The sequence below is a fragment of the Falco punctatus genome (assembly GCF_963210335.1).
Source record: "Falco punctatus genome assembly, chromosome: 4".
NCBI classification, from domain to species: domain Eukaryota; kingdom Metazoa; phylum Chordata; class Aves; order Falconiformes; family Falconidae; genus Falco; species Falco punctatus.
Window position 1 is genome coordinate 26,152,884 of NC_137583.1, and position 19,147 is coordinate 26,172,030.

Genomic DNA, 19,147 nt, shown 5'->3' on the forward strand with positions numbered 1-19,147 from the left:
GGCACAGGGCAGGGCATGAAACACAGTCAGAGCTCCGGTGTGCTGGGGTGTCGTGTAGCCTGGGCAGGGGCCACACTTGAACCGGAGCCACAAGCCAGGGTTGGGTTCATCTGCTGCTGGAGGCGAGCTGTGGGCGAGCAGCCCGGCACGGTGGCCATGCCGTGGCACTTGTGTCTTCAGCAGGAGCCTCTGCCATGGACAAACCCATGGCTGTTCCCACGGGTGGGCTGGCAGTGGGGACCTGGCCACAGGCAGCAGTGTGGCTTGCTTCCCCACCAATGTTTAACCAGGTTATTTATCCAGAGTGAAAGAGCTGCAGTGTGAGGGCAGGAGGGGCTCGGGCGGACACAGGGACAGACAGACAGACACCCTTCTGATGCTGTTCCCAGAGCACAGCCTGATTTTTTTCCCCTGTGTCCCCAAAGCCCTGGCACCAGCCACAGCCAACAGCGCCTGGGCGAGCACGTGCACGACCTCTGCAGAGCCTTCGGCAGCTCGTGTGGATCAGGCGGTGCCCCGGGCTCCCCCCTCATGCTGAGGGTTGGTGTCCCCACCAGCCCCAAACCCCAGCAGTTACCACCTTGTGAGGCACAGGTGCCCACAACATCCCTGCCCCACGGCTGCCTTGGTCCCAAGCGGCATCTCCATCCCCATGGGCATGAAGAACCTGGAAAACAACAGGCGATGTCCCAGCACCGCAGCAGATCCACGTGCTGATAAAAACATGGTGCAGACCCATGGCCAGGCCTGATGCAAATTTAATTGAATGGGACTGAGATGTATTTTATGTCCTTAAAGAACATTAAGTGCTTGGAAGTTAATTGGTATTTAATTAGCATAAATTAAGCACTTTAATAATACTCAGGGAAAAACAACGCAGTATTACAGATACTTTATTAAAAGTCACCCTGACGAATTAAAAATGAATGCACTGAACACATCAACAGCAAAACAGGGATGGTGCAAGGGGCCACGCACAGGCCACCCCCCCTCTCCTGCCCCTGGCCATCGTGAGCAGTGGTCAGCAGCACCCACCCCCTGCCAAGGGACCACAGACCCAAGCCCCCCGTGCCTGCACCCGCCAGGAGAAGTGCCTGGAGCCGGGGTGCAGGGAGCGGCCGGGTGCAGCCGGGGTGCAGGGTGCAGTGGCAGCTGCAGCCAGAGCGTGTTTCCTGCAGCACCGCCGGGCCTTGCTTCCTCTTGAAAGGGGAAGGTGGGCACCCATCGCCCAAGAGTGGCAGCTGCCTGCACCCCCACTGCTGCTCCCCAGGGCCCCCAGCTCCCACTCCCCTGCCCCCACCCCCCCGCCCCAAGTCCCTTTGGGGAGGAAACTGCGACTTTGCTCCTTGTTTGGTATAGCATTTTTTTTGTGGCGTTGCCATGACAACCGTCCCAGTGACATCTTCATGCTATTTGTCTGCTTCTGTGAGTTGCATCATTTTCCCTCCTGAATGTGCAGCTGCCCGTGCCCTGGCTCACCTGGGGCCACGCTGCCCAGCCCTGCACATGCCACCAGCGGGGAGGGATGCAGGCAATCACCCCCCCACCCCCAAGTCAGGGATGCTGTAGTTCTGCCGTTTCCTCACTTCAGCATCTCCACAACCTTGTCCTTTTCTAAAAAAGAATACAGCTTTGTGTGTGTTTGTGTGCGTGTGGGTCACCTCCTGCACTGGGAAAATAGACAACAAGCTGAAAATAGCGAGGTGACATTGTGCGAGGCTCTGCCAGCCCCACGGGGACATCAGAAAGCTGGGAACGTCCTCGCTGCCACAGCATCAGCTCCTCTGCCTCTGCGTGGAGCAGCCTGCGGAGGGAGGGAGGAAGCACCGGCTTTGCCCAGGGTTTCCCTCCAGACCTGCTGGCAGCAGGAGAGGGGGAACAGCCGGAGCCCAGCACACAGACCCTGGCCCCGGGAAGATGCCATCGCTCCTGCTTGTGGCAGCCCAGCCCTTTCCCACCTGCCCTCCAGCCTTGTTTCTGGATGGGTGCCCCAGGTGCTGGGCTGGGTGGTCAGCCCCGTGCTGGGGGGGCACAGCTGTCCCAGCACAGCCCCTGCCCCAGGGCCAGCCCAGGGGCTCCTCAGGGCCACACATGTCGGGGCTGGGAAAGCAACAGCCCTTTCCCAAGTTAAAAGTTTACGAAATTAGGAGTGACTAAAGCCAGGTAAGGTGAGGGGCTCCTCACTGGGAGTACTTGCAATGACCCTGCTGCGGCGGTTCACCCCCCAACAGGCCCTCCGAGGGGTGGGGATGGGGTCCCTACGAATCCCCCCAGCACAGGGAAGGCTGGGAAGGCCACAGGATGAATCAGGGCAGAGCTGCCGTAGGGGACGGATACCCAGCTGACGTAAAGCTGCTGCGCTGGCTCCTCTCCCGCTGCCCACACAGCTCCATCACAATTCTGTCTGCTGACTCCTCCTGCTTATGGCAGCAGCTCCCTCTGCTCAGGCAGCCCCCTCCCCTCACCCCCCAGCAAGAGCCGCTCGGCCTCATCCCGCACCTGCATGAGGGAGAGCAGCTGACCCACGGCACAGCTGGGGAGCGGGCTCCTGTGGAGGGAGACCCTGCCATGCTGGAGCGTGGGCTCCCCGCGCGCTGGGTGTGAGCGGGGAGGGAGCAGAGGTGCCTGAGTGAGAGACAAATGCAGGAGCCAGCATGGGGCAGGGCATGGAGCCCCGCAGCACCCACCGCAGCAGTGGGGGCCGGGGGACCCCCGGGGGCATGCCAAGGCAGAGCAGCTAGCCACATCAGGCCTCAGAATTTGTATTGTCACCAAGAAGTTAGAAACCAGTTAGCGTTAGCGCTGGTGAGCGATGCCGCATGGTCACCAGGCAGGGCTGCTTGACTCAGATTCTTGCTACCTCAGCAGGATTAGAGCAGGTTCCTCGCAGGGCGGCTGGGAACGGGCAGCTCTCACCCCCTGCCCCAGGGAGCTGGAGATGCTCCTGGAGAGGAGGCCAGCACCAGGCTGCTGGCTACAGCCACGCACCCTCGGCCACCTGAGCATGGGACAGTGGTGCCCACCCTAGAGGGCACAGGGCTCCCTGGCACTGCAGACACCCTGGCATGGCCCCGGTGGGATGGATGCTGTGCATGGCCGATGCTGGGACCCCATGGGCACTGGTGTGGGTCAGAGGATGCTCCTGGTGAGCCAGTCCTGCTGCCGCAGCAGGGGCTGGCAAAGCCCCGGGGACCAGGATGGGAGCAGTGCTGCCTGGCCCTGCTGCCAGCACAGGGCTGCCTGGTTCAGCTGGGCTGCTTTCCATCGTCCCTGCAGCATCAACCGAACCATCTCCTGACCGCAGGCTGCCTGGGAGGCGCAGAGAGGAGGTGGGATGGTGAGAAGCAGGAGCAGGGGGCTTGACGCTGGCCATGCTGAGCTGCACCGGCTGCCCGCAGCAGACGCATGTGGCTCCGCACCCAGCATCACTTCAGGAGCAGGCGGGTGGTCCGGTCACCGAGCAGGAGCCTTTGGGGAGGTCAGAGAGAGAGAAACTGGGGGTCAGCGGTTTTTGCCATTGCAAGCGTGGAACAGAAACAGCAACAGCACCAGCCCAGCACCAGCCTGAGCCTGGATTCACCCACAGGACTACATGGATGGAGCAAACAGGTGGGTTTGGGCACAGGTTGGCTCTTCACTGTCACCCTGTCCTCATGGGAAGGAGAAGGGGAGGGAGTCCCCAGCCCTCAGACAACCTCTCTGGAAAAGCGGCTGCTGGCAGCCTTGACCCAGGGAGCAGGGAAGCAGCTCGGGCCGCATGCGAGGCAGAGCCCCTGGGGAGGCAGCCAGGTGGGAAACCGGAGCAGGGGGTGTCAGCCTGCATGGCTCTTCTCTCCTTACTGCTGTGGGCATCACGTACCTCACCAGTGTGCTGACGAGGAGAGCAGCAACCATGGGCCCTACCCAGTAAACCCAGTGATAATCCCAGTAGTTTGCTACCACAGCTGGCCCAAAGGCTCGGGCAGGATTCATGCAGGCTCCGGACACGCCACCTCTGAAAGATGAACAAAGCATTTGCATCAGCCCTGTGGGACATGAGACCAGCACCCATGTCCCCCCTGCTGCGGGGTCTGCTCGGTGCCCGAGGACAGTTTGCCCTGGCGGCGTAAGGAAGCCCAGACTCGAGCGGCTGCTCGGTGCCAGCAGGCACCAGCCTTCGCTCCTGTTTGCAAGCTCCTGGGGTAAACCCCGGTGCAGGGTTGAAGCACCAGTGCTGAGTCTATCTGGGGGCTTACTGGGAGCCAGGCTTTTAAACAGGGAAAGCTCTGTGCCACACATGGGTTGTGGAGTGGGTCAGGAGAGACAACAGCGTTTTACAGATTAAACAAAACTGCAACAGATAAATATTTGCCCTCGAGGTTTGTGCAGTGTTTAAATAACAGCTCTGAATCCCACTAGAGGGGGCACTGCCTTAACTAAACAAGCCATTAACATTCATAATTGTGCAGTTCGTTATCTGATTGCAGTGGCACAAGACCCAGGCTGCTCGCCCGCAACACCTGCCTGCGCCAAGGCCGAGCTTGGCAGCGCTTCCAGCAGCCTCGAGGACACACAGCGAGAAACGGCTCCAGCTGAACCCTCTGCTGTTTGCTCAGGGCTTCCTACGACAAACACCGCCCCTGCAGCCCTTGGGTTTATCAGCCCCTGACAGGCACTTGTAAAGGCCGCTTTGGCTCCAGTGCCACGTGCCAGGCTCGAGCCGATGGCCTTTCCTTTACCCACCTGGCTGCGCCCAGGAACTCTCCCCAAAAATACCAGAGGGGCCACTGGGCTCGTTTGCCAACCCCGTGGTGTGCTCAGCTTTTCTCAGTTTCCCCAGCCAGCAGGTGCTGTGCTGCGCTGCGAGGGGCACACGCCCCCCACCCCAGGCACCCTCTCTTCCCTGGTGCAGGATGCAGCAGCCGTGGTGCTGGCCAGGGAGGGAGCGGGGGAGCCCTGACGCTGGGTGCTTGGAGCTGCCCGCAGGCTCTGCTCAGCCGGCACAGCAGCGAGCTCCGAGCAGCAGCTCTGTCCCCACAGCCACAGTCCCACCCTGACCCCGCGCTGGAGGCAGCCTGCCCGGTGCCAGCAGCTGCTGGGAGTGGATGGCACCGGCAGGCCAGCGGGAACACGCAGAGGGAGAGGACCCACAAGCTCACCCTGCCAGGATGTCAACCGTGACCACGAGGCCGATGCAGAAAGGTGCCAGCGGCGTCTTGGTCTTCCCGTTGATGGCGCCCATGCAGACCGCCAGGACCAGGAAGGTGGTCATGATGATCTCGCCCACAAGGACGGAGGAGATCTGCTCGTCGGCCACGATGCTGCTGAAGGCTCCTCCATGGGCATACACATACTGGTTGCTTTCCGCCACAACCTGCTCGGGGGGAGCCCTGTCTGTGCCCTCCACGCTCCATATTGTGGGCTTTAACGGGCATATGTGCTCACTGTCAGGACAGCGTGGGCGGGCGGAGCATCAGGTTAAAGAGGAGCTAATCTCATCACTTTCCTCCTGAAAGCCAGCCCTAAGCGCCTGGCAAATATAAACTCATTAGTGAAGGATAATGAGCCAGCCACAGCTCTCCCGGCCCTGGGATGAGGCTCACCCAGACACCAGGGGTGTGCGGTGGCCAGGCCGGGCTGCCCGGACACTGGGAACGGGCCGCGCCAAAGGTGAATTAACGTTACAGGGCAGCACCGTAAGGAGAAGCACAGGCAAAGGAAATGGCTAGAGCTGCAGAGGTACCATGCATCATTCTGTGCTAATTAGCGCGCCACAGCAAACCTCTGGAGAACAGCTGGCACTGAGGATTAATTAGCCGTGCCCCCACAGCGGCACTGCCAGACCCAAGCTGGCAGCAGGAGACAAGCTGCCCGAGTCCTGCAGCCAGACTGTGGAAGAGCTGGGAGGGGGCGCTGGGTGCCCTGGCCCCCAGCGCCAGAGAAGCCCCAGGCCGACGCAGCAAACCTACGAGCTTGTCACCCTGTGAGAAACCAGCGCTCTCAGCGCCAGGCAGAACCGATGCACCCAGTGCCCCTTGTCCTCCCCACCCCGCGCGCTGCTGCTGGGGACCCCAGGGCTGGGCAGCAGTTTGGGGCCGGCCAGCCCAGCCCTGGCGGAGCAGTGGGAGCCCCTGCACCCCAGTGTCAGCGCTGCCTAAAGAGACTCCCTGCGTGACCCTACCTTTGTCAGGCCAGCTCCTATCAGCCCTCCGCACAGCTGGGAGACCCAGTAAGGAATGAGCATCGTGATGTTCAGCCCACCAACCAGCCACGCGCCCAAGGACACGGCGGGGTTGAAGTGGCCTCCGCTGCAAAGGAGAGAAGAGCATCAGCGTGGGGTTCACCCCCAGCAGGGGGTTCACTCCTGGGGGCCCTACGCTCGCCACGGTCAGGAGCTGCAAATGCTTTTGCAGTCCATCCCGTGAGAAAGTGCTACACATCGCAGAAGAGCAGAACCCAGGCTTTTCTTTCTCTGCAGTTACTGCTTCAAAGCAGCAACATCTTCACCCCAGATACCCAACCCTTCCTACAGTGCCAGCAGGGGCAGGAGCTGCCATGGTGCAGTCTGCATGACAGGGTTTGGGGCTGTGTGTCCAGAGACCCCAGATGCTTCCAGGAGCTGCCACAACCCTGCCAGGGCAGGTACGGGGAGAAGGGGTCTCTCCCGGTGTTGCAGGGTGCTGCAGGCTGGGGAAGGCACCAAAGCCCTGCCCAAGACCCTGGTGCAGTGGGGGTTTCACTGCTGCCCCCCACCCCAGCAAAAGCTCTGCTTGTGGGAGCAGCACAGCCTGACCACCAGCATGTGGAGCGGCTCCTCCGAGGACAAGGACTCAGGGAGGACAGTCATTCCCCTTTACATCCTGATGGCAGCCATCTGTGCTGCTCAGGGGAAGGAGGGGACGCACTGATGGAGCTTGTACCCACACATCCCCGAGGAAGCAGGGAACAGGGCAAGTGCTGTAAGACAGAGCTGAGGCCACCTCCCAGCCACACCAGCGCTGCTGGACCCTACTCGGATTTTCAGGGTTTATTTGCCTCTGCTCAGTGTAAATGCAAAGGTGCACAGGGCGCTCTGCAACCCTGCGCACTGCCCGCCACAGCCCTGGGAAGGGCTGGCAGAGGCTGGCGCTCACCTCATTACAAGAGCTAAATCATTCATCTCAAAGACCACATGCAAGACAAACTCAGATATCTTCTAATTAAAACAGATCGCCATGAGACATGCATTAATGAACAAGTTTCATAACCAATCAGCCCTAATAATAATTGCTGGTTAAACCGATGAGTCAGAGTGTCTAGGAATTATAATCACATCTTATTCTTCAGCTGTAATTAAAGACCCATCATACGAGAGCAAGAAGTTATGTTGTTAAGGGTAGCAAACATCTTGGCTGGACAGTGCTCTGGCTGCACATACGCCCAGGATGGGTGGGAGCCCAGGAGCTAAAGGAGGACCTGTCTGCAATAAACCCCGGCCACAGCACCCACCTGCCTGCGGCACGGACAGCAGCCTGGCCAGCGAGCACGTATCCTGAGCCAGGCTCCCCTCCAGCCTCTCTGGACACAAATCTCTAAAACCTGATTTTAGGCTAAAATCTCCCTGCACAGGACTCTGAGCTGTCTCCTCCTGGCTTCAGAGCTAACAGGGGACCCCCAGGATGCCTCTGCAGCCCCTCATCACAGCCCCTCTGTGCTGCTCCCCTGGCTTCACTGTGCCAAGGGTTTGGGGTGCAGCAGGCATCCAGCTCAGCTCTGCCAGCACACCCCCAGGTCACTGAGGCCCAGCTGCACAAACCTCACCCCATGGCATTATCCCTCCTAATCAGGTGCTGATAAATTATCAGTTTGCTCTGGACTCTGGGGCTTGCTCGTGAGCCCGGCGGAGCCACCCTCCCTGGCCGGGGGAGTTTTGTGTCCCAGCCCAGAGCCACCCCATCCGTGGGCTGTGCCGCGCTGACCGGAGGGGCATGAGAACCAAACGTTGCAATCAAAAGCAAAGTAAACTCCCCAAACTCAAGGCGTTATGGACAACCACCACCTAAGCAGCCATGCTGCTAACCGAGAGGCTCAAGGGCAGTGCAGCGTTGCAGCAGTCACCAATATTTGGCAGGAAAAATCCTAAAGGCAGCATGTGGGGAGACAGGAGCATGTCTTCCTGCCACGCATGGAAACCACACATGCAGCAGGGACCGTGCCACCCTGGCAAGGGGGTGCAGAGGAGGTGGCAGGGGGAGCACGTGCCACCCCAAGTGCCAGCCCCCCTTACCTGATGTTCCCCAGGATAGCGATGGTGAGCCCTAGGGCCAGCCCATGCGCCAGGGCAGGCTGCAGCCTCCCAGTGTTCGTCGCGTCCTCGACCACGGAGAGGCAGCCGATGAAGATGAACAGCGTGCTGCCCAGCAGCTCGGCCACGCAGGGCTGGACGTAACGCTCATACCAGTGGGGCCGCAGGGGCTTGGGCTCGATGTCGATGTCCATCGTCTCCTTCAGTGCAGGGTGATCAAACTTGGCAGCGGCCATGAGCAGGGCTGGAACAAAGCAGGTAGAGTCCTGGTGGCAGCTGGCCCTGCGGGTACAACTGAAGGATGCTGCAGAGCAGAGGGCTTGAGAAACTGGAGATGCAGGCTCAGGTCTCCGAGGGGTCCTGGTGCAGGGATGAGGACCCTCCAGGAGCACCCTGCTTGTCCTGCTGAAAGGTTGGCAGCCTCCCCTTGACCTATATGAAGAGGTAGTGGATGGGAGGCTCTAGAAAACAGATTGGATTTGCATTGCTTAAAGAAAAAAAAAAAAAGAAAGGGGGCAATAAAAGCTGATAGGCCAGCCCCCAGGAATATAAAAGCTCTTTATCACCGCCGTTCCTTGGTTCAAGGCTTTGGTTTTTTTTGTTCCCTGTGGTTGGTTTTTTGTTGTTGTTGTTGTAGGGTTACTGCCAAGACTCAGGACGTGATTTCTTTCGTGTAGATAACCGGAGGGCTGGCACCTGTGCGAAGCCCAGCTGGCCCACTTCACTGGGCGGCTCTTACCTGCTGGTGCTGCCAAGAGGTAGCACGTGCCAGAAGGACCAGAGCACTGTGTGCATGGGGCACGCACGGAGCCACAGCGCCCTGGGAAATGGTTGATGTAGCTCTAGGGAGGGAAAAAACACTCTGAAAACATCACTCCCATCCGAGGCTTAGCTCGCTATAATTCAGCCTAAGCCCAGGCGTAACACAAGGGACGAGAGCCATTCCCAGCACGGTGCAACTGAGAGCCCTGAAACGTGTGTGGAAGGGGATGCACCAGGAGCAAGCGGGAAGGCTGCACCCCAGGAAAGGGTGACCAGGGGCACTGCTTTGATGAGGGGAAGCAAACTGCAGCCCCTTGGATCCAGCCCAGGACTCGGAGCAGTGTCCAGGGGTAGGCATGGAGAGTATATGCTTCCTTCAAAAACTGACAGAGATCGGTACTTCTGGGCATGACAAACGCATGCAATGTAACTTGTGCTACACCAGTAATGCTTAAGGGGCTTTAAAACCTTAAAAGACAGCATCAGTGTGGAGACACCTATCACCAAACCTCTTCCTACAGACCCCAGAGAGCCAGCAAAGTGACTGATTTCTGATTTGTCTTGAGTTACCGAAGGAGCCTGCTGGAACCACATTCAAAGCCGGCTCCCCTAAACCTCAGCCTACGTCCTGCCCAGAGCTGCGGAAGAGGGGCCCCGTATCCTCCTTCCAGCGCGCTCAAATACAAAAAGATTGCTGGTGAGGGTGCCAAGAGATCTACCGGCAGCTTTGAAAGCTGATGATCAAATATTTAAAACATCCCTAAACCCCCACCGCACCCTGTAAGGGATCATCACCCAGAAAGCCAGGTTGAGGCCATAGCAGAGGCTCCGGCGAGGCAGGGACGGCTGGGAGGCCGCAGCCTGGCCAGGGATGCGGGCACCACCGCCCCTGCAAGCCATGGGCACGGCAAACTGCCCCAGCCACGCAAGCGTGAGGGTCTCTGCAGCGAGCAGCAGGAACGCGCCTGCCATCCATGCAGGGATGCAACCCATCCCGCTGAGCACTGCGGCATTTCACCTCCTTGAGCAATCGCCTGCAGCATTTCATGTTTGTAATGGGTAATTAAGGATTGGGGTTTATAGATTTTTTTTTTTTTTTCCCCTCTCGTAAGCAAGGGTAAAGAACGCCACGGATGTTTTATGATGTTTTCACAAGACACTGGGGATGGGAAGGAAATTTCCACTTGCCTGTCCCAGGGAGGGCTGCGGCTGGCCACACTGCTGACCACACTGCTGACAAGGGTCAGGCCGGAGCAACAAGGGAACCTCAGTTCAGGCACCTCTAAGTGAGCCTCAGTCACTCAGTTCTCTTCCTGGGAGCTTGTTTCCTACAGCCAAAAGGTCTCAGCATTAGGTTATAGAAACCACTGGAATACAGAGAGTGAGCGCTGGGGTTGGGTGTCTTTGGGGGTCCTCTTTGAAGCCCCTGCACAGACCCATGGAACAGGAAAACACCGGATTCAATCTCAGCTCACAGAGCGCTGTCACCTGGAGCCAGCTTCCAAGAAGTACGTTGAATCCATTCACCACCACACCTCCCAGCACAACCAGACCAGGGCTGTCATTGGGAAGGGTTTTTCCTTTTCCTTCGTGGCAAAAGGAATCCAGATTTCATTTATTTTTTGAGGTATTTGAAACATAAGGTAACAGACATCCAGATTTCATCTGGTGCTTTGTATCGGCAGTTCTCAAAGTGTTGAACAAGTGATGCTGGCATCACCTCAGCGCACCAGGAGGCAGCGCTGGGCAGCACGGGCAAGCCCCAGAGCCAGACAAGAGCTCTGCCCCTCTTGGGCCAGGGCAGAGGCAGCAAAGGCAGCTTCCAGGTGCTGGTGCCGCATACACAGTGTGGGAATGCTGCCAATGGCCATGCCATCACACCTGGACTGTGGCCACACAAGCTGCTGCAGATGTCTCCCAGCAGAGTGACAGCTTTGGAACACCGGAGGGTCACAATCCAAAAGTGAAGATTAACCTGGCGTCCTGTCCTTGGCTTTTAAACATTTACCATTATTATTTGGGAGCAGGGATGTTTGCCTGAGCCTTCTAGAGGAAATGCTCCATGTTCAGGCAACAAAGGAATTAATTATTACTAAGCACGGGACTGAAACGGAACAAAACAAAAGCACAACCTTGAGGGAACGCGTTCCCTGTCGGCAGGAGCTCCAGCCAAGTGTCTGTGCACCAAGTGCCAGCCAGCGTTGCCCGGGCATTCCATGTGATGGAAAAATTGCTGGAGGAAACCAGCTCAGCAAATTCCAGCACTGTACAAAACACCAACTGATTGGTTTTGGAAGATTAGGGAGAGTGAAACGTTTTTTGCAGGGCTATGGCTGATGTGCCACTAAGCGAACAGTTAGGTTGGCAGCTCCTTGCGTTCTTTCCCGGAGCCCAGGGATCGCTGCTGCTCTCTAACCACCGCCTCAGTGCAAGGGCAGTCACCAGGGGAGTAACACTCCCCATGTGTAATTCTAGTTAACCTCAAAAGCCAGGACTAAACAAAACCAATAAAATAATGCTGGTATTTTCAGCACCTGTCAGCTGTGGCTCCAAAAGCCCTCTGGAGCACATAAATCCTGCCTGGACCTCCTGATGGACAAACACCACTGAGCGATCGCTTGGCTCATCACCAACCCACAGCACACAATGGGGCAGCAGGGGAGGGCAGGCGGCAAAACATGAACTGGCCACACAGGAGTTATCTAAAGTTTTCAGTTGCGCTACCCGGAGAGGTGCCAGAAGAGAGTGCAAGACAAAGGGACACAGGGTCGTTCAGCATGGTCAGAAGTCAAGACCATCAAGACAAGCCTGAGCAAAGCAAGGAACTCCCAACTGAGGAGTCCACTGAGGCTCGAAGGAAGCAGCAGCATCTCGGCAGGCTCAGGGCTGCCTGGACTCTCCCATGCAGTCAAAGGTTTACAGCAGCAATATACATGATCTGTATCTATCATCATGAATTGGCAGAGGTCGTGTTGGATTTCTCTTATGCTTATCCTGAACTGTGACTTTCCTGCACTTACAACTCTTCAGCATGTTTTCCTTAACACGTAATGAGTAATTTATTAATAACCTCAGTTTAAGCTACATCTCAACCCAACATTCCTCCTATGCCATTCTGAGAAGAGGCTGCACCAGCATCTGTCTCTTCTTTAGAGACGCCACTAACGTGCAAAGAAAACAACCCTGCTCTTAGCACCCTTTGCCCCTCATGGATAAGATTAAATACTTGGCACTAGGGTTTGCTCGGTAAGCTACGTAGAAATTATGCTCGTGGGAAAAGGCGTGGGGATGAGGACAGATAAATCTGTTCACATTAGCAGACACTTATTTTTGTCCTTGTTTGTGCTTGCACTGATTTGTTAAATAAGTGACAACAGCAACTCTGTCAATTAGTCCAGGAAACGGTGGTACGAAACAAGCAAGAGCTTTGAAAAATCCTTTTTAGGAACTGTAGAGAACATTTCCCATGTCCATCTACCTGGACAGGAGAGTCAGAATAGCCCTATTTCATTCAGCCCCGCCTCAATGTTTCGTTCTGTTTCTCCTTGCTTCAGCGTGCAGATCAGCAACCTTTCATTTGCTTTTCTAACAAACAATAACACCCAAAGCCAAACCACCCAAACTCAAACAAGCCCTTAAGCAGACACTTAAGAAGATGCTCAAGTGCCATTAACATTTAACAATGCTTAAGTGCAAGACTAGAGCATAGTGGAGTCTCTGTTGAATCAGTGCCAGTACATTTTATAGGACAAGCTTCTGACTAGATGTCTATAAAAAAGTTATCAACAAAATATTTTGGTGCTGCACGGTGGTGTTGCTGCAAGGAAAGACCCCAGCATAGCCAGCATCCATGGTCAGCTCTTTTAAAAAGCGATAAAGAAGGCAAAGGCAACTCATTTGACACTGCCTTATCTTTACAGTATTTATCTTGGAGGCTGATAATCTTAATGATTACACAACTGTTACTGAATGAGAACTTGCAGAATTATTTGCAGCTCCTAGCAGTGACACAGGTTAGCTGACCTCTGCCCGTTTATAGATCCTATATTGCATAATAGTTTTACTTCAAAATGCTACCGTAATGCTTGAGTGCAGATGGAAATTTCCAAGGGTTCCTCACACAGACTTACCATTGTCTGTTGAAAAACAGGGACAGATTGGGGTCAGTTCTCCACACACAGAGCAGACTGGTTTTTGAGAAGGGAAAATAACCAGAAGGACGAAGCTACATTGCAACCTTAACGCTGGCATTTAACATCAAAATCCAACAAGCTCTCAAAGAAGGGATGGATGCTCCTAGTCCTGTGCAGCGTTTACACGTGCGCATCTTCCCTGCAGTTACCTAACACTGGGCTCCCTGTGACTACCATGCCAGGCACTACAGCGGAGCCTTTCTGTCCCCAGCAACTGCATTTCCCTGTGCCCCAGCAACACAGACCTAAAAAATCTTCTAAGTACGAAATAAGGAACTGGTAACTCTGCAGAGAAGCTTTAAATGCTACACACTAAGCTAACAACTGCTTTTCATTCAGTTCCTAGAGCTGGATTATCCCTGTGAGAACGAAGTAATTTAATTTTCTCGAAGGGGACTTCTTTTATCCATCTTTTAGGAGCGAGTAGGCAATGCTCAGGCATGGGTAACACGGATGAAACACAGGCACAGCAAAGCGTAATCACCTGAACTGTGGTTGAAACTCGAACAGAACGAGGATCAACATCCAGGAGTCAGCACGGAGCAGATATGAGGATTTTCTTGCACCTGTCAGGAACAATTTGTGACAGGCATCTCAAAGGCAGGCAGGGACCACGTGCTTCAACTCCCTCAGTTTGCCATGGCAACTGGCCTCAGCATCCTCGTTGTGCAAATGCTTCACAGCCACTGGGAGAAGCAAAGAGGATTAACAGCATCTTGCTTCAAGAATAGCAGGTATGACCAGACACTCTGCCCCTTCCTGCTGCCCACGCTCCCTGGCAGAGCTCCTTCAGCAGGACCCTCCTCCCCCACCTCGCACGCCGCAGCCCAGACGCCTGGGCTGCCAGGTCAACCTCCTCCCAGAGCCCCACGGGGGCCACAGCCAGCCTGGCTGCCAGCCTGACTGGAGGTCCCATGTCACCCACGCTCTCCAAACAAACGGCACGTGCGAGGGACAGCCCTACTAACCACCCTGCCGCTGAAACAGAGCGGGACAGGGGGGAGGGGGAGATGCACCTTTTCAGGTGTTCTACAACCCATCAGCAGCACAGCGAGGAACACCACCACAGGCTCCCCACCGCTGAGACTCGCCGGAGAACTTTTCCTGTTGACGCCATCAAATCTCCTGTTGTTACTACATGTACAGCACAGAAACTACATCCAGGAAGAAAGAGAAAACTAGTTGAAGTACTTTGAAGTGATCTTCAAGAGAATGACCCAGGTGTGGCTATGACATGGAGACCAGAGCTAAATTCAGGGCTGACAGGAGATATCCCAGTGGCAAAGATGACAGCATTGTGCCCTTACCTAGGGGTGTGTGCCAGCCACGCCAGGTTCCAGCCTCTTCAGCCAGCACCAAGAACAGAATCACAGAATCATCTGGTTGGGAAAGACCTTTAAGATCATCAAGTCCAACTGTTAACTCAGCACTGCCAAGGCCACCACCAACCCTGCCCCTGAGCACCACATCTAAACACCTTCTAATTACCTCCCAGGGACAGTGACTCCACCATCTCCCTGGGCAGCCTGTTCCAGGGCTGCACAACCCTTTCAGGGGGGAATTTTTCCCCAATATCCCATCTCAACCTCTGCTGGCACAATGTGTGGCCGTTCCCTCTTGCCCTATCACTTGTTAGGTAGGAGAAGAGACCGAGAGCCACCTTGCTACAGCCCCGCACAGACACCAGCGGGCGAGCTCCTGCAGGCAGGGCCAGGCAAAGCCCTTCAAGCCCCAGGGGAAGCCGCCAGTGGGCAGGAGGGTGACACGGGATGATGGAGCTCTTGTGCCATAGTTGGCTGGCTGGGGCAATGCAGCTGACTTACACCTTGCTGTTCACTCAAGCTTAAATGATGTTTTTCCCCCCCCTCCTTTAAACAAACTGTTTGCAGAGATGGATTTTGCTGTACTGTCAGTACCAATAACCCAGTCAAAGGCCAGGGATTTCACCGCGCAGCTCAGGGGAGCCACTGCTGGCAAGCAGTCACACAAACCGCAGCAAGCAGCGGGAGGAGGCAAAGGCCATCTCTCCTGGCTAGAAAACATTCCTCAGCCTTTTTCCAGCTAGTGTCTTTCCAGCAAAGTAGCATTGTTTCAGCAGCACCAGGCACTCTCCAAACTCAAATATTCCCTGGAGAGGCGAAAGACTTATTTATATTAGTTAGCGTAATGAGAGCTAGACTGCCCACACCCGTCCTCCCCCCACGGGCTCCCAAGGTATCACAAATTCCTTTGATCCTGTTGTAACCCTGAAGCACAAGGTGACCTACTTCCTTCACCACTGTTGGCAACCGAGCCAGAAGAGACTCTTGGAGAGTTCTGGCAGGAATCATTTCTCCTCTCCTAGCAGGATGCAGAACTGTTCAGCTGAACAGCTGCAAGATGGAATGTCAGAATCATCTAGATGAAGAGCAAACAGGGCACCGTCGTGCCTTCCATCCCACGGCACCTGCTCTCCGATGCCACATTCTTCAGTGTTTCCCTCAGATGAACAAATTATACAAGGACTTAAAATAGGAATTGATGAGCAGAAATTCCACCAATATCTGCCTCATGCTAGCAGAGACATAACTTCCACACAGAGAGGATTAAATTGACAAAAAAGATGACAAAAAAGACTGACAGAGCACAGGATCATCTCCTGTAGTGAGCTGCAGCCAAAGCCTTTTCATATGAAAAATGCTACAGCTCAGTGGTTGCACCTTAGATATTGACCAGTTCAAAGGGAACAGATTTGTTTGTTCCAGAGCAGGCAAGACTTCAGCTTGGCTCCCACTCTTAAAGGTATGTTATAAGAGGCTCAAGGAATATGCTCTGAAAGCAGGTCTTGCCAAAATTAAATTGATAGTAGAGATGGGGCTTTTATGCTGCTATGCATTCATTTACTTTATTCAAAAGAAATCAGCAGGACAGTCCTGTTGCCACAGAGCAAGCGTGAGTCACTGCACACAAAGACTCCTGCAGTGCAGAGGGTGTTAGAGGGATTTTGGTTTTTTGATGGTGTTTGTTTGGGGTTTTTTTAATCCCCGATTCTTACTAACAGATATTAACTGTCAGGTAACCTGACAATTTTAGCTATGAGCAGATCTGTGACACTACAGATTGTCTAGTTTTGCCCACCTTCATATTTAAACACCTTTGACTCAGCTATTTCAGATACTTTTTGTGGGTTGATTCAAATCAAGAGGTTTTTCAGGATAGACAGCATCTCTCACCAGGTGCTTGTGCAGCACCCAACACAGGTAATGCTTATGCCAGCAAGTCAGATCAGAGCTGTTTGTGGACAGAGATCAAGGAGCAAAACATCAAAGAGTACTGCAGGCAGAATCAGGTATCTTGTCAAAGCCGTACCGAGGAGTGTCCAATATTGAGAGGTTAGTCATCCATTAATAAGTTCTTACTCCACACATTGCAAGGAAGAAAACTGCATCCATATGAATACGCAAGAAAGTAGGAACCAGCTTTTTTTATACACTAGAACAAGGATTCCGAGAGCTCAACAGAGATATTCAAGGACGGTTAGGTATGCAATAAGGCTGTAAAGGAGGCAAGATCTGACTCCCAGTGGCCGGAGAGCAATGGCACAGCAGTCACCACACCTTGTCCAACAGGCTTGCCTGCCAGCCATCTGCAGGGATGCAGAATTGACATGGCTCATTTCCAAATGATGGAAACATCTCTACAATAGGGTTAATGCACACTGTGAGGACAGAGCAGGTGTAAGCCTTCTCCCAAACCCCACTGATTCTGATTTAAAAAAACCCCATCAAATTCCATGATCCTAGTTCACCTGAATCAAAAGGAATCTCAAAACCAGCACCAACTAGTAGAACAACAGGTCCTAGCTCAACCACATTCCCCAGGGGCTACAGTCCACTCTGAAGGTGGAAGCAGCAAAACATCTAATGTTGTCCACCTTAGGAGCATCTTACTGCTTCTTCAGAGTGGAAGTGAACCACTGAAGTACCCAACCCCTAGCCATGCTTTCATAACATCACATCTTTGATCTAGCAAATGAGTTTGCAAGACAGCACATACCCCACAGGAGCAAAGCTCTTGTGTGAGTCAGAGCATCTGTAGGTGGGAGGCCCTCGTATGCTATATGCTCATTAAAAGCAAGAAAAGCAACTTAATGGTCCACAGCATGATCCAAGATGCACTACTGATGAAGTCCAAAAAAGTTTGAAGATGGCAGCATCAAAATGTAAGACTTTCCAGAATTTAGACTTGGGAAAATAGCCTTTGGATAAAGGAAAAAAGAGCTGGGTGGGGGCAAAGGGGCACGAAGGCAAGGCAAGCACCTCAGAAGCCCAACCTAAATACTCACCTGTAGTATAACAGTTCTTTTAAAAAGTTATTTAATTTCTCCTCAAACGTAGAACAACAACAAAAAACCCAACCCACCCAAATGCAACAACAACGCAGTCCAAACAAACTGTCAGTGAACAGGTGTATTATAAAGCTATCATAATTTCAGACAGCTCAAGGCCTGGACTAGTAAAGAAGTTAAAAAGACCAGAGCTAAGGCCAAGTACATTTTCAGAGTAACCTTGCTTTAGGTATCAATAACCAAGCGACTGGGCAGCATGTTAGCAGAACTGAGAAGTAAACTTTTACTAGACTGTGACTCAAGTCGGCACAATCAGACCCATCTTTCCATCAAAACGCAGGCTGATTTTGTGGACAGCACAGCCATAAAAACAAGAAACTGCTGTTCCAATTGAGTCCTCTCTACTCAGATCTAAGGTTCTAGATCTATAGAGGTGAGTTTCTTGCACTGACCTTCTGAAGGGGCAGACACCAAGGAAGCAGTTGCATACTGGTATTCCTCCTTATGCCAACTGAATATCTCCTCTTTACACAGCTACACAGGTTAACTCAGGTGATACTGTCCACTGAAGACAGGCAAGGAGGCATGACTTATCTTATTCCAGGTCTCTGGCATAAATGCTGTGTTTAACTAGGCAGTACGTGTGGAGGACTTGGAGGTCTAAGACAGATTTCACAGGTTCTTTCTGAATTTAGCAACTTGGGCTCATGTGAGGGCAAGACAGAGCAACTGTATAGTGGGAATGAAAAATATTCAAAAACTCTTAAAGTAACAACAGTGTGAAAACAGAAGGCAAGCCCCAGAAGCTGCAGGCCATTAATGGCAGCAGGCTAGCTGCCCCTGCTTCCAAGAAGCAGAAAGGCTTGTCAGCAAGTTTACTTCCCAATCTAGACAGCAGGCAACTGCTGCGGGAAACCACCCCGTGGCAAACACTGTAGTCCCTGGTTACAGCTACTGTGCTCAAGAAGGAACTTTGATGGTAAGGTGCAAAAATGAGACATGCCCTTCTGGTCTCTTGCAGCTGCAGAGAGAAAGGGTCAACACTAATGCAGACACAGCTTGCACATGCCTCTTAATAGAAGAGGGGAGAGAAGGGTACAGATAAGCCCAAACATCTAAAATGTGCAGGCATAAGCATACCATTGATACTGTTATCTAGGAAGCAAAGGTTATAAGCTCCTTTTATAATTGCACAGTCCACCCTTTCCCTTTGGGGGCAGAGATTTTATGTGAACACTCTGCAAAGACCAAGCACAGCATTAACCAAATACCGTATTTCTGTGCCATGTCATTTAAGAAATCAGCTTGACACAATGTTTGTGTGTGGCCTGTAGCTACCAGGGACTACTATCAGTGACAGAGAGGAGGGCAGCGAAGGGAAGGGCATTTCTTTTTACTACTTCTGTTCCTCTGAAGTTATGACCATCTCTTTAAGAATTGTTCACCTTTTCTGGTATCTCAATACTCTTTCCCTATGTCTCCAGTCCAAGCCCATGCCAACTATTTCCAAAGCCAGGTTCTGTATTCTTACACTACAGTGTCACATACAGCACAAAAAATGGTTACTTATGCTTGCAATTGCTTTAAAAAACCTACTCTTGG

The 19,147-nt window shown here is 53.7% G+C and overlaps 1 protein-coding gene across 6 annotated transcripts; it reads right to left on the reverse strand.

Moving 5' to 3' along the window:
* Positions 1–877: 877 nt before the first annotated feature.
* AQP8 (aquaporin 8) lies at positions 878–19,111 on the reverse strand. Of its 6 annotated transcripts, none has more exons than XM_080384795.1 (7): positions 17,998–19,111; positions 13,703–13,784; positions 9,003–10,353; positions 8,246–8,695; positions 6,161–6,287; positions 5,139–5,353; positions 878–3,994 (listed from the first exon to the last, which is right to left on the reverse strand). In XM_080384795.1, the coding sequence occupies exons 3-7, from the start codon at positions 9,056–9,058 to the stop codon at positions 3,652–3,654; spliced, it is 1,191 nt and encodes a 396-aa protein (XP_080240921.1). In that variant the 5' UTR covers positions 9,059–10,353; positions 13,703–13,784; positions 17,998–19,111; the 3' UTR covers positions 878–3,651. The 6 variants fall into 6 exon arrangements, with proteins under 6 accessions (XP_080240921.1, XP_080240919.1, XP_080240922.1 ...); XM_080384793.1 differs by having other exon boundaries at positions 13,703–14,372; XM_080384796.1 differs by having other exon boundaries at positions 878–3,468; positions 3,860–3,994; positions 13,703–19,111.
* Between the last annotated feature and the right edge of the window lie 36 nt (positions 19,112–19,147).

Coding starts and splice junctions, on each gene's coding strand:
- AQP8 (XM_080384794.1), bottom strand. CDS start 9,058: ATGCACACAGTGCTCTGGTCCTTCTGGCACGTGCTACCTCTTGGCAGC. Junction 8,696..9,002: donor CCTCTTGGCAGCACCAGCAG/GTAAGAGCCGCC, acceptor CTCTTCATATAG/GTCAAGGGGAGGCTGCCAAC. Junction 6,288..8,245: donor GCTATCCTGGGGAACATCAG/GTAAGGGGGGCT, acceptor TCTCCTTTGCAG/CGGAGGCCACTTCAACCCCG.